Genomic DNA, 13,829 nt, shown 5'->3' with positions numbered 1-13,829 from the left:
TATTTTTCTCTCTCAATTTTAGCCCATTAATTATAGGCATTCGGCATTCCAGTATAATTGAAAGCTTTTTTTTTTTTTTTTAATACATTTATTGTGCTTTAAAAAACACAACTTTTAATTTAAGTGAACTTAAAACAATCTTCACATAAACCCATTATAATAAATGTCACATTTATCTGTGCCTTCAAAATATCAGGGCTCAATTTTTTTCTATTGGCCCAGTCAGACCGGTTCAGATTTTTACTTTCACTGTCAAAATGCACAAAAAGTTATTGTTTTTGATCCATGTGACCTTGTAAATACCGTTGTGCTTTAAGATTTTTAAATGGGTCTAACGGGTAAGATGTATACAGAAATTAAATAAAGATATCAAACACAAGTTTTCACTGCATAAATTATAATATAAATATAGATTAATCCTACTTAAAGCTATAAAAGCAGTGAGTGATTTTCTCTGTTTTTTGTTATTTGATTAACAATATGACTGACATCATTTTAAGACCTGACGCACATGACTCGGATCTGACATCTTATTTTTTCACCCTAACTGTTTACGTACATTTAACAATTCATTTAATTGTGCTTGCAAGGATAACATTAATGTGTTAATTTATGACAGCAATAATATATATAATAAAAAAAGATTATTGCACTGTTTTTCTGGTCATTTTTGAACATTTAAAAGGATTGGTAATGGTGATGACTTTTCCCTAAAATAAAAAAAATAAAAAGTTTGCAAGGCTATATTAATCCAGTCAGGATTTTTATCTATTGAAATGACAACATTTATTCACCAGTATTTCACACACATCTTAAACGGAGAACAAGACCATATGCCCTTGTGCATTTCTAAACATACTACTGATACACCAATAAAATAAAATAAAAAAAATCAATAACTAATACATACATGATTTTATGCTGCACTGATTCAATGTTAAGACACTGTAGCTGATCATACAGAGAATAATGCAGCAAAACACCAAGGGCAAATAAGCACAAAGAATCCAGCACTGACATCACAAAGCATTTCATTATTTACACAATAAATATGTCACATCAGCACATTCAAGTTCCCATGGCCTGAGCTCGGATTCAGCATGTTTATAAAACAGCACTATCTGTAAATAATCCCTACAGTCAGACAAAACAGCTGTTAAAATGAGTCCTTAAAACATTCAGCTTTTATTCTATTGTGATAAAAATGTCATGACATTCTACTGTGGTGATTGTGACACAACAAATCTGCTGTACACTGTGATCTTCCAACGGGACCTTAAACAGTAGTCATCAGTCTGTGCCTACAACAGTCATTCTCATAATACAAACACAAGCATTCTGTTGTAAACAACATTTCAAGCATGTTTCAAAAATATAATTCAATCTTTTATGTTTATTAAATAGCCACAAAATTGTTTTGAATGCAAACAGTTAAAGATCTGGATGATCTAAGTTTTATACAGTCAATTAGTCGATAATACTGAACCAAACTTCAGAAATCCTAGATTTTAGTCAAACATTTTTGGTATGTAAAGACATTGTGCTGGATCTCAGTAGCTCAAGACAAAGACACATAGAACCAGCCTTGGATTCAAAAAATCCATGTAAACTGAGATTGACTTGCTCTATCAAGCGTCATAATATTGAGACCAAGGTAAAATATCACTTTCTTCACTGTATCAAGAAAAGAATACAGTATGGCATCCCTTTAAAACACCTTTAAACTCTCCTTTAAGGTAAATGTTACATTTTCAACTGTCATCTAAAACATGTAATGACTCCCCTTTAAGTATACGTTTTTTTGCGCTTCGACACCGATTTATGATGCTACGGTATATGCTGCATTATAGTGCATCATAGTCTTAACATTTTTAATGCATTAGAGCAATACAGCTTCATGAGACTGCTAGAATATTTTCGTTAGCCACTTGCAGAAGATATCATTTAAATCTTAAAATCTAAATCTTACTGTTAGCAAACTCACAAGGTAGATCATGTGAGTCTGGAATAACACTTAACAGATGATGGATGTGCAACTACTATGTTTGATGACAGGTCTCCAACAATATATATTGAGCACTCACAACATATTTATGAAGATCTGAGAAGACAGTGGTCTTTATTCGAAGTTTAGATCACGGCAGGAGTGCTTTACAATTTAGAGTCTATTTTTGAAAAAAATTTGACTTTAAAATAATATTCCAGGTGCAATACAAGTTTAACCTAAATTTGAGGTTACAATAAGGGTCTTACTATTACAGTAAATGGGTCCAATTTTTTAAAATTTAAAGTGATAGTCCACCCAAAAATGAAAATTCTGTCATTTACTCACCCTCATTTCTTTCTTCTGCTGAACACAACAATAGATATTTCGAAGAATGTTGATAACCAAACAGTTTTGGTTCCCATTGACTTCCATTGTTTGTTTTTTTGTCCATACAATGATAGTATATTTTATATAGTATTAATGTAGTATTTTAGTGTTTATGAATTGGCCCCATTCACGTCCATTGTAAGTGCCTCAATGAAACCCACATTTTTGCTTTCTTAAAAAAAAGTTTTTGTGGTAATCAACATTATACCACAAATGCTGTCGGGGTTACTTCTACCATTTCGACAATCTCAATAGTACTATCACAAGTACATACTAGATTTTAGTGTGCAATTATGTATGCTTTTTAATCTAGCTCCCGGGTTTTTATGGGCTAGGCCTAAGTGTGCTTATGATCATTTGCAGATATTCAGTTAGCACACTGAACGGTTTCATCACGTCAAGAAACAGGAAGCCAGATTGGCATCGTTTTGTAGAGGGCTGTTAAATACGCAGAATCTCAAGTGATATATTCAAGTAATTTTCACAATTCTGTGGCCAGCAAGTTACACGCGAGAACCCTCGGCTAAAGATGTCTTCCTCGATCGAAGGTTATGTTGATGGAAGCTAAAACATCTATTTGATCATGGGGTCATCACCTCCCGGAGAGGTTAGGACAGGGAAGTCCACAAAGGGCTCGGTTTTATCTTCCTGGGGCGAGTTGATGGTACCGTCTGGCATGGAGGTAAAAGCCAGGTGGTCATGTTCCATGATGGCCAGGCGATCCTGGGGCTTCTCCTTCTTCAGATAAAACATCTTCCTCAGCTGCTTCAACTGCTGCAGCTCACAGAAGGTCTCCAACACCACCAGCATGGCAATCAGGCCGAGGAGGAGATACACTGTGGAACACAAAGGGGAGAGAGATGGAGAGATGAAGGAATGTAAACTTTTTACCGAGTTTATGCTAACTAAATGAGTTTAATGGTGTGTTTCACCTCAAACATTTCTCTGCATGCTCTACATGTCTGTGTGTGTGTGTTTCTTGCTTCATTGTAGCTTGAAAGGAGTTTTCTCCAGTCTGGCAAAATGTTACAAATGGACACTTAAACATATGATATTAAAAATGTCTTTATATTTTTTTTATAAAAGGGCAATAAATTGCTATAACACAATTTTTTTTTTTACTTGCAATACCCTTCCAACCACCTAGCTTAAAGTGTTAGTTCATCCAAAAACAAAAATTCTATCATCATTTACCCGTATGACTTTCGTTACAAGAGATCGATCATCCATATGAATTGAGAGGTTTAGGCCAAATTTTCTGAAGATACTCGATCGCTTTATATGAAGACATTTAAACATTGAAGCTCATAAACAGAAGATCAACCGAACCTGCTTGTTGCGCAAGAACAAATCTCATTGGTTCCTGTAGAAGCTCAAACGTGCTGCGTAACACAAGAATGAACCTCATTGGTTCCTGCAGAAGCTCAAACGTGCTGCGTAATACAAGAATGAACCTCATTGGTTCTTGCAGAAGCTCAAACGTGCTGCGTAAAACGAGAATGAACAGTCAAGAGAACATGTTTGACCTTCCGTTTAACATAACTGATGTGTGAGTTGATGAATGTTTATATGTGAATAAAAGTCTAAATTCGATCCGTTCATCATATAAAGCGATCAAAGCCATGTTTCCACCGCAGGAACTTTCCCCAGGAACTAGGAACTTTTAGTCAGGAACTAGGAACTTTAATTCTAGGAACTAGTCACCGGACTATTTGCCTGGTAAAGTTCCTAGTAAAAAAGTTCCTGGGACAAATTGTTCCGAGTAATTTGGGGGTAATTTGGGGTGGTACTCGGTGTATTTACACCGCAGGAACCAGGGTCTAAATGAAGTTCCAGGTAAATATTTCCCCCTCCGAAAGTCCCTGCTCGCGAGGTAGTACTTTTTCAAAGTTCAGGTACATTTAGGAGTGGGACTTGGGCGCTGAACATGCTGATTGGTTGAGTTCATGCCGCATTTTGATTGGCTGACTCCATGCAGCATTTTATTCAACCACCATCTGTTGTGGTGCGTGCAGTAACAGTCGTCTGCTATTCGAATCAACAATGGAGTTTAAAAAATACGACCGATGGACCGACGACGAGGTTCAGGCTTTATTAAGCTTAAATTCAGAGGATGAAATCCAGTGGGAACTGCAAAGTTGGGCGCAGTCCTACGTCACCAGACTATTTGCCTGGTAAAGTTCCTGGTAAAAAAATTCCTGGGACAAATTGTTCCGGGTAATTTGGGGGTAATTTGGGGTGGTACTCGGTGTATGTACACCGCAGGAACCAGGGCCTAAATGAAGTTCCGGGTAAATATTCCCTCCGAAAGTCCCTGCTCACGAGGTAGTACTTTTTCAAAGTTCAGGAACTTTCAGGGGTGGGACTTGGGCGCTGAACATGCTGATTGGTTGAGTTCATGCCTGAGTTCATGGATGAAATCCAGTGGGATCTGTAAAGTCGCGCGCAGTCCTACGTCACCGGACTATTTGCCTGGTAAAGTTCCTGGTAAAAAAGTTCCTGGGACAAATTGTTCCGGGTAATTTCGGTGGAAACGCGGCTCAAGTCTCTTCAGAAAATTTGGACTAAACTGCTCAATTCATATGGATTAGTTTTACAATCTCTTTATGAACTTTTTGAAGCGTCAAATTGATAGCTGCGTAGCTGTCTATGGTGGGACAGAAAGCTCTCAGATTTCTTAAAAAAGATCTTCATTTGTGGTTTGGAACGACATGAGGGTGAGTAATTAATTACAGAATTTTGGATTTTTGGGTGAACTATCCCTTTAAGTAAGGCATATAATGCCCATTTTCACAATCCGATTTTTGATGGATAGGCCTAAAGTTAAGTCCTGTTCTAAATTTCTTCATAAAAAATACATCACATTACAAAATGCTAAATAAAATAGGTTGCAAAATATGTTGTGTTAACTTTAAAGGAAAGGTGTGTATATGCCACTTCAAGGATCATGAATAAAATGCTTTTAGACTGCAGAGAGTCAGAGCAAAAGAAATATGAGACTTCAAGCCAACTCAGCATGTGTTGGCCTCACAAATACCATATCCTCCTCCACAATTACGCTACGACAGCAAATGTGGACCTTTCTCACCGACTCCCACATACTGAATAGAAGGATGGCGCCATCTGCATCAACTAAACCCACACAAGTACGCAAGCCATGTGGGATTTTCATGCAACTTTTAAAAAAAAGGAGAGCTGTACTGCTTCATAAGTAATACAAACACTAGATGGAGCAGTAGAGCAGCAGTGGAAGAACATTTGAACCCTTAAATCACATGCACTTCCTTTTACCTTCCATCGGTTCCTATGACAACAGGCCAGACTTACACATGAAGATGTTTAGATATACAAAAGGAAGTAAGCTGAGTATTTTTACTTACATATTGTACAGTTTCACTAACGAGAACAGGAACTGAATCGACTAGCGTTTACTAAATAAAATACGTCACTATGAGAAAAAAAGGCTTGAGTAAATATAAGGGCCATTAAATTGGACCACATTGTTAACATTTTAGTAACCAAAAACTACAACTAGAACATAAAATCAGTTTAGATTACAAAAATACCACAGAACATGGTTACTATTGACATATGTTATTCATGTCAGCATTTCTGAGACTTTTTTGAGTTTTTTTAATACACACAAATATTTATACTATGGGGCAGCTTGAATCTGATTGGGTGACACATGTTTTAAGGTGTGCAATTATTTTCAGGGAAACGCACGGCTAAGTAGTTCCAGGCAGGTCTTGAACGCATTACAGTTCCATATCACCTTGCCAAATGATTTCAGTTATTTCAAAGGTCCTTACAACAGACAACAGCAAAAGAACCAAAACCCACAATGACACTAACCAAGAAAATAAATATAGTAAACAACAGGATAAAAACAACAAATTATTTCCATGTTTTTTTTTGCCACAAAATTAGGTTTTATGTATGGAAAGCACATACTCTCTCTCTCCCTCTCTCTCTCTCTCCCGCTCTCTCTCTCTCTCTCTCTCCCGCTCTCTCTCCCTCTCTCTCTCTCTCTCGCTCTCTCTCTCTCCCGCTCTCTCTCTCTCTCTCTCCCGCTCTCTCTCTCTCTCTCTCTCTCTCTCTCTCTCTCTCTCTCTCACACACACACACTCAGCACTGCTCTGAAGATTTTATCAGTAAAACAGTTTAACAAAAAAAGCTACATGGCATTTCTCACTAGCGAGGTAATAACAGCACTGATCTTGGAGAAGATCAACTTACAGTTTCGCTATTGGTAGAGGCACTGTTGCGAACACAGTTGAGAGACACAATCTTTAATCTCTCTCTTTCACTCTCTAATAACTGCATTAGTCTGCTATCAGTGGCTCAAGCCTCCGTAGCTCTAAAATGATGTTTTGGAAATAGCAACATCTTAAGATGATGAGATGAGTAAGAAATTAGTCCCACACACAAGAGTGTTTTAAGGACAAAAACCTGACAAATGTCTTGAAACATCATCGGAACAATGTGTGGTAACTGTAGTATAAGCGGAAAAATTGACTGAGGTGAAACGGCCATTATTCCTTACATATTCAAGGCTTTCAGTCAAGTTTAAGTCCTCTATCTTTTGCATTCTGACAAAAATCCACACTTCAAGATGTGTTTCCATTACCCTTTAAATTGTGCTAATTGAAATTGCGCCCAATGGAAACACTTCAATTTCGCAAAAACTCCCATATATCGCAAAGTGTTTACGCTCGCATGAGGTATTTTTTCAGGCAATTCACAAGTTCACACTAACATCAATTAAACAGAGTAAAGATTATGCGTATTTGGCGTGCTGCCCAGGGGGAGGGCTCCGAGCTCAGAATTTTTGCCCGAACCCAGAACCCCCATGGGGTGCTGTTAAACTGTCAATGAACGGAGGCAAGTTTGCTGTATATATACACACCTCTTAACTCGTTGATTGGGTTGATTAACAGAGTGTGCTCTGCTCGTATCTAATTAGGTTTGATTATCTGAATGTGCTCCTCCAGAACTTTGATAATAAAACATAATTTTGAAAAAGGACAAAACTTTCACAAAACTGCAATGGAAACTTTTTTCGCATTTACAGGTCATGGCGCCTACGTAAAAGTCGATCAGAAGACGAGACAGAGTTCTTTATTAAAATCATAAAGGGTAAAAAATTACGTGAATACTGGATTCTAAACAACAAAGAAATGCCACAATTAATCAAGACCTTGAAGCAGATATGAGGGAGAAACACCTAGAAACACCTCATATGTGGCGCTCCTAAGTATAAGGGGCTTTCGTTGCCATTAATGCTTGGATAACACATCTACGTCTCCTTATCGTGAGAGGAAAAAATTAAGTTTTAGTCACATTAATGGAAACGCCGTCTTTTCTCAATAGTTTTTTATCGACATTTAGAAAATATCGCAAAAGTTTTGCGCAAATCTCTAATGGAAACACGGCTTGCATAAACTGTGATTTTCTGAATTTTCGAAAAATAATCGAATAAAAACTAAATAAACTCCTTAGCATGTATAGGTATGAAACAGCTTCACAAACTGTCTCGTTATTTCTGTTACAAATATTCATATTACCAAAGAAGTAGGCCTACTGGGATAAAAGTTTATATTAAAGTTTGAATATAAACACTGATGTCTATGGAAGTGATCAAAATAGAGCAAATCACCTTTTGAAAATAACTTGACGCATCAAATAACGATTGTATCGATTACATCATTACACCAGTAGTTGGCGACAAGTGACTGTTAAAAATGTATTTGTCACTGAATCATTAATTTAAGAGATTTGTTCAAAAACGTTGATTCATCCATGAATGAAACAAGTGAAGTATTTATGAGTGAGTCATTGAATCATTCACTCAAAAAACGAACAAAAAAAACATTTGGATTATTTAAACATTTTAAACACACAGTAGCAATTATATTTTGTCAGAACCTCTAGTAAATTTCATGTTATTTTGTTTAGTTGTCTGTTCAGAATCGTGGGAGAATCGTGATTTCCGTTTGAAACAAAAAAAAAAAGTGATTCTCAGTTCATCCAGAATCGTGCAGCTCTAAGCCAAAACAAAACAAAGCAAAGCACATAGAGACCACACCTACCAGTGATGCCCAGTTTGTAGAGCTCACGAAACTTCTGGTTGAAGGCCTCTCCAGGCACATAGTCACCCAGACCGATAGTGGAGAGTGAGATAAAGCAGAAGTAGAAGGATTCCAGAAAGTTCCAGTTCTCTTCTAGGGCAGAGAAGATGGCCGCGGGGATGAGGAAGAAACAGGACACAGCCACGACGGCCAGCATGGTTGCATGTACGAGGGCCACCAGGGGTTTAGACAGACCCCAGCGCGTGTGCACGTACATAACGGGCCGCCATGTGCTATAGACCATGATCCTTTGCACCACAGCCGTGAGGAAGAGGAGGGTGAAAGGGATGCCAATCACAGAGTAAATGATGCAGAAAGCCTTCCCACCATCAGAGAGAGGAGCAGTGTGACCATATCCTGTGAATTATAAAGTGGAAATTACACATTAAACATTCCCATTTACTTAATGAAAACGTTTCCTTCAGGAGACTAGCATATACCCATGGATTAGCACACACTATTCTTATCACTGAAAACAAAACCATACTGTCTCACAGCCATTGCCAGACACAGATTAACATGTAGATTAAGTCCCATCCTGGATTATCAACGAATTAATCATTCAGTCAAGCACTGTAATTTCATTTCTTTGTGCTTGTCCCTGAGATAAACAGATTATATTGCTCTCATTTCTGCCCTCAGCAGTTTGATGCCTCCCTAGAGCTCACAACTAATGGACAATCTCACATTATGAGCATCAACAATCAGGTTAGTTTGCAGGGTCTCTAAATGCCTCGAGCCTCAGACACAACCGTGCTAGAAGGATTTGCGTTACAGAGCAAAGTCAATTAATAAGGAAGCAAGGACATAAATGCCACTTTGAAAGGGAAATGACCAAAGAACAATTTCTAGTGATTACCATAAATTTAATCCCAAACTCCTGAACTCTGTCATGGAAACCATCTATAAACCTTAATGAAACAATTTAATAATCAATTAAAAAGGAATTCATACCTATAAGATTTAACGCTGTATTGGACCAGTGGTTTGGAAAATGGATGGATGATTCATCTGCGTGCGCCATCTTCTGGTCAGACGTGGAAATTCAAATTAATTACGCGTGCGACTCTCACAGTGCATTCTGGGTATTCTCTAGCCATTGAGCATGCTCTGGCCCTTGAGGAACATGATGTCCTTTATGTGATGACTTTGCCATATCAGGTTAAAAAACTGTGGTTATACTTCTATGGCCTTATTCTGCTCTCTATCAAACTGTCTTGTTCAAATTTCCTTTTTTAGATAAAAAGAAAGAAGATCTGAAACTATCTTTTGTGCAACATGCATACATCTAAAGGGGAAATAGATATTGAATGTCTGTGTTAAAGATAAAATGGTTGAAAACTTTTTTTCCTGGTAAATCATCACAGTGATTTTACTCACACAACCCCATTTTTTAATTTTATTTAACATGATTTTGATGACTGCGACACCCTCCAAAAAAGTTAGGACAGAGGCATGTTTACCACTGTGTCACATCACCTTTCCTTTTAATTACACTTTTTAATCACTTGGGAATTGAGGATACTATTTGTTGCAGTTTTGCCAGTGGATTTTTTACCCAATCTCGCCAGATACAAGACAGCTGCTCAACAGTCCGTGGACGACGTCCGATTCTCATTTTCATGATGGGTCATACATTTTCAATAAGAGACAGATATGGACTTCAGGCAGCCAGTCAGGCACATCCACTGTACGGTGTAGTGTCTAGCAAGTGCAGAATGAGGCCTGGCATTGTCTTGCTTCCCAGAAAAGATGTCATCTTGATGGTTATTTCTGAGCACACATCTATGATATGTCTCTGTACAATCTTTCACACATTTTCAAGTCACTCATACCGTTTGCACTGATGCACCCCCATACCAAGATAGATGTCAGCGGCATCACTGCAAAGAACTGATGTATTTCTCCTTGCGCAACAGTGATTGAAGTTGTATTTCTTGATGCACCAGTATACTTTGTTAAGTGACAACGGTTTTCCAAAGTACCCTCGAGCCCACGTGGCTATCTTTAACACAGTAGCATGATGGTTTCTCATGCAATGACATCTGAGGGCTCAAAGGTCACGCACATTTCCTGCCTTGCCCCTACGTGGACTGAGATTTCTCTGGATATCTTGAATATTTTCATAAAATGATGTATGCTAGATGGTAAAAGACCCATATTCTTTGCAATCTGGCATTGAGAATGTGACTTGGATTGTTTGACAATTCTCTCATGAAATTAGGAACAAAGGGGTGAGCCATGATGAGTCATGACCCATTTTTGCTTGCAAAGACTGAGATGCTCCTTTTATACCACTAACCCTCACTTATTACATGCCTTCTACCCTCTGATTAATAGTTCATACATTATAGTAAGTAAATGGCCTTTTAGTATAATTCTAAATATGTGGTCGTGGTAGACGTGTCCTTTTGCTATGAAATCTTGAATGATTTTGTATATTACTTTTATTACTGAAAATATTGTTATTAATTTTGATATTAATAAGATGAACATTTACTGGACTGAAGCATCTTAGATTTACTTTATTATCCATATTTTTTTATTATTATTTTTTGTTAAATCATGTTAAAATGTATACAAAATTATACATCAGGCTTTTGAGAAATGTTTATTCATTGTATTTCACTGCATTATATGATTTGCCCACCACGATTAAAACTACAGAGCTTTGATCATAAAAGCATTTAAATATCATCTTACTAAGATATATTATTGTGAGATATAAAGTGATAACTGATATTTACATGCAGACATACAAACTCAAAAATTCATATTATTTTTTATCCATTTAAATAAAAACATCTGCACCAAGTTGCATATTTTTGCTCAATAATTAATCATTTTATTCATAATTAATAATTATTTATTATGTCAGTCTTTACAGGGTTAAAGAATATATAGTCTTTCATGTTATAGCCTACTGGTTTGGATAGTTGTACATGCTGAGGCTTGTTATGAATGGCGTGTTTCATAATGAGAGAAGTTTTCTTATTTCTGGGAAACAATATGTAGTCCACTTCAATAGAACAGAAACTAAAAATCGTTATCTGCATGTCTGAGCTTCCTCTTCTCTGTATATTTGAGCATGCAGGCCCATTTCTGTAGTTCACAGTCTGAATAAGACTAAATTGTAGAGATCTTCTATAAAGTTGTTGTCCGTTTCATGCCCGTTTGAGAATTGGATACCTGTCTAAAGTAACATTTCTGCGTTAAGGCAGGTGTTAAATGACAGACGAGACAGCTTCTCGAAGGGAACAAAGAAAATGGAGAAAAACAAGAAGGCTACAAAAGGAGAAGAACTTCTCTGTTATTATCAGAAGTGGATTAAACTTATTTGAAAAAGAGTCGGAAAAGGCAAATGAGACGTCTGTGTTGTGTGTTGTTGTTATTGATGCCTTGCTGAAGCCTTTAAAATAAATGTAGGTCATTGCAAATATATAGAATCATCAAATGGTGCACCATTAAAAAACATGAATTGCATCCGATCTTCAGAGTATCAGGTATGCAGGTTAGTTATTAATGTCATGCAGTCATATAACTTTATGACTTTATCCGCATTGCTCAATGACTCACCTGTGGTTGATAAGACAGTGCTTGCAAAAAACAAAGACGAGGTGAAGTCCCAGTTCCAGCTGGCCGATGCGTTGTTGAGAATAGACACCCCATAGTTGCTGGCCTCCAACGCTTTGGACAGAAACCTCTCCAGCCGCTCCTCGGACAGACATTCGTGCTCCTGGAGAAACTGTCGTTTGATCTCTCTGAGCTGCTGGCGCAGGAGGTCTTCATACGGCAGCTCCACAGAGGAGAACACCACCGCACCGAATATGAGATATAAAATATAGCCGAGCACCAGAAACAGAAAATACCATGCCGATTTGTTGCTCTGAATCAAGCGCACACACGAATTACCGGCGAGGGATTGGAGCATCTTCAGTTTTCCCTATTATTAGATCCGATGTTGATGATGTCGGGCTCGTGTGGTTTAGATGCGTTTTAATGCCCTTGTTTAATCGAGTGGCTCCGAATGCAGCGCGAGGAAGATCGAGCTCAGCTCGTAACTGGGACGTGACGTCACTGGCTCTCGCCCACCAGGTAACACATCAAGAGAGGAAAGAGCATCACTGTCTGTGCCGAGTTTAACACCCTCCTACTTACTTACATCATTGTTGCAATCTCAGGCAGAGCATGGTTGCTGTGGAAAGATGCGAATCGATTTTGGTTCCGAACTTCCGATTCTGGTTCTTCTCAATGATTTTGGTTCCAATAATGATCCCTTTGCTTATTTTGAGACAGAAATAGGCTATTTCAAACAAACGAGTCTGCTGCCAGCCACTGAATCGGTTTATTTCCACTGAACAGAACACATCAGAAATCAATGTAGGCCTATTAGACCTACAATTCTTGCAACGATTGGGCTATTTAATTTATTTTCAGGGACTTTATAGAAACAGCATTTAAATGCAATTCAATAATTTGTCCTTATGTTCTACATATTGAATAAAAGTAGCCAACTCAAACGAATAAAATGGTAGGCTAACATTTATTAATCGCCGCTTGTTCGACTTGAACCAGCATTGCACAGACCAATCGGTGAATGACATCAAAGTAGCCTACCGCGGGAGCGAACAGAAAGTAGACGGCTCCTTATGCTTTTGAATTGCTCTCGCGGTACTTTGATGTCATAAACCGATCGGTCTGTGCAACGCCGGTTCAAGTCGAACAAGCCTATTCATTGGGGAATTATTTTGTTGATTCACTGAAATGAACCAGCTCGTGAGAGTCGTTATGTGTGTTTGACTTGAAGCGGCACTCTGCAGACCTATTGGTGTATGACATCAAACAAAGTACCGCGAGAGTGAGAGCAGACAGCTCCGTATGCTTTCGAATCGCTGTCGTGGTCTTTTCAAAGGCAAGTCAAACACACAGGTAGGCTGCATCCAAAATCACATAGCCTACTTCCTTACTATATAGTAGGCGAAAAAAAGTATGAGACAAAAGAAGTAGGCTAGGCTATGTCTGAATTCACAGTAGGCTACTCATTTAGGAGTAGGCAAAAAAGTATGCAGATTACCTACTTCTTTCGTTTCGACGAGATTCTGAAGTGTGCAATGCATACGATGGACACTTTACTATCCCACGGGAGAGGATTTGTGAATGGCAGTGAAGCAGGTGTTGTGCCAAATTTTGACCCCCTGCCAAATTATTACCCACTTGTTGAAGTCAGTACCTGATTGCCTAATCCTAATCCTAACCCCACCCCTAATCCTAACCCCTCCCCCACAACTAATCCTAAACCTACCAATACTAGGGGGGTAATAATT

At 38.0% G+C, this 13,829-nt stretch overlaps 1 protein-coding gene across 1 annotated transcript; it reads right to left on the bottom strand.

The window, feature by feature from the left end:
• Positions 1-750: 750 nt before the first annotated feature.
• kcnk1b (potassium channel, subfamily K, member 1b) lies at positions 751-12,584 on the bottom strand. Its single transcript, XM_084094036.1, has 3 exons — positions 12,082-12,584; positions 8,467-8,862; positions 751-3,210 (listed from the first exon to the last, which is right to left on the bottom strand). Exons 1-3 carry the CDS (start codon positions 12,434-12,436, stop codon positions 2,948-2,950), a joined length of 1,014 nt encoding a protein of 337 aa, XP_083950162.1. The 5' UTR covers positions 12,437-12,584; the 3' UTR covers positions 751-2,947.
• Positions 12,585-13,829: the final 1,245 nt, after the last annotated feature.

The sequence above is a fragment of the Abramis brama genome (genome assembly GCF_963993115.1).
Source record: "Abramis brama genome assembly, chromosome: 19".
NCBI lineage: Eukaryota > Metazoa > Chordata > Actinopteri > Cypriniformes > Leuciscidae > Abramis > Abramis brama.
This window is presented reverse-complemented; position numbering and strand designations above follow the sequence as displayed.

Excerpts from the sequence above, each read along its gene's own strand:
- kcnk1b (XM_084094036.1), bottom strand. The coding sequence starts at position 12,436 with ATGCTCCAATCCCTCGCCGGTAATTCGTGTGTGCGCTTGATTCAGAGC. Across the intron at positions 8,863-12,081 it reads CACTGTCTTATCAACCACAG|GATATGGTCACACTGCTCCT; the intron begins GTGAGTCATTGA and ends TATAATTCACAG. Across the intron at positions 3,211-8,466 it reads CTACAAACTGGGCATCACTG|TGTATCTCCTCCTCGGCCTG; the intron begins GTAGGTGTGGTC and ends TGTGTTCCACAG.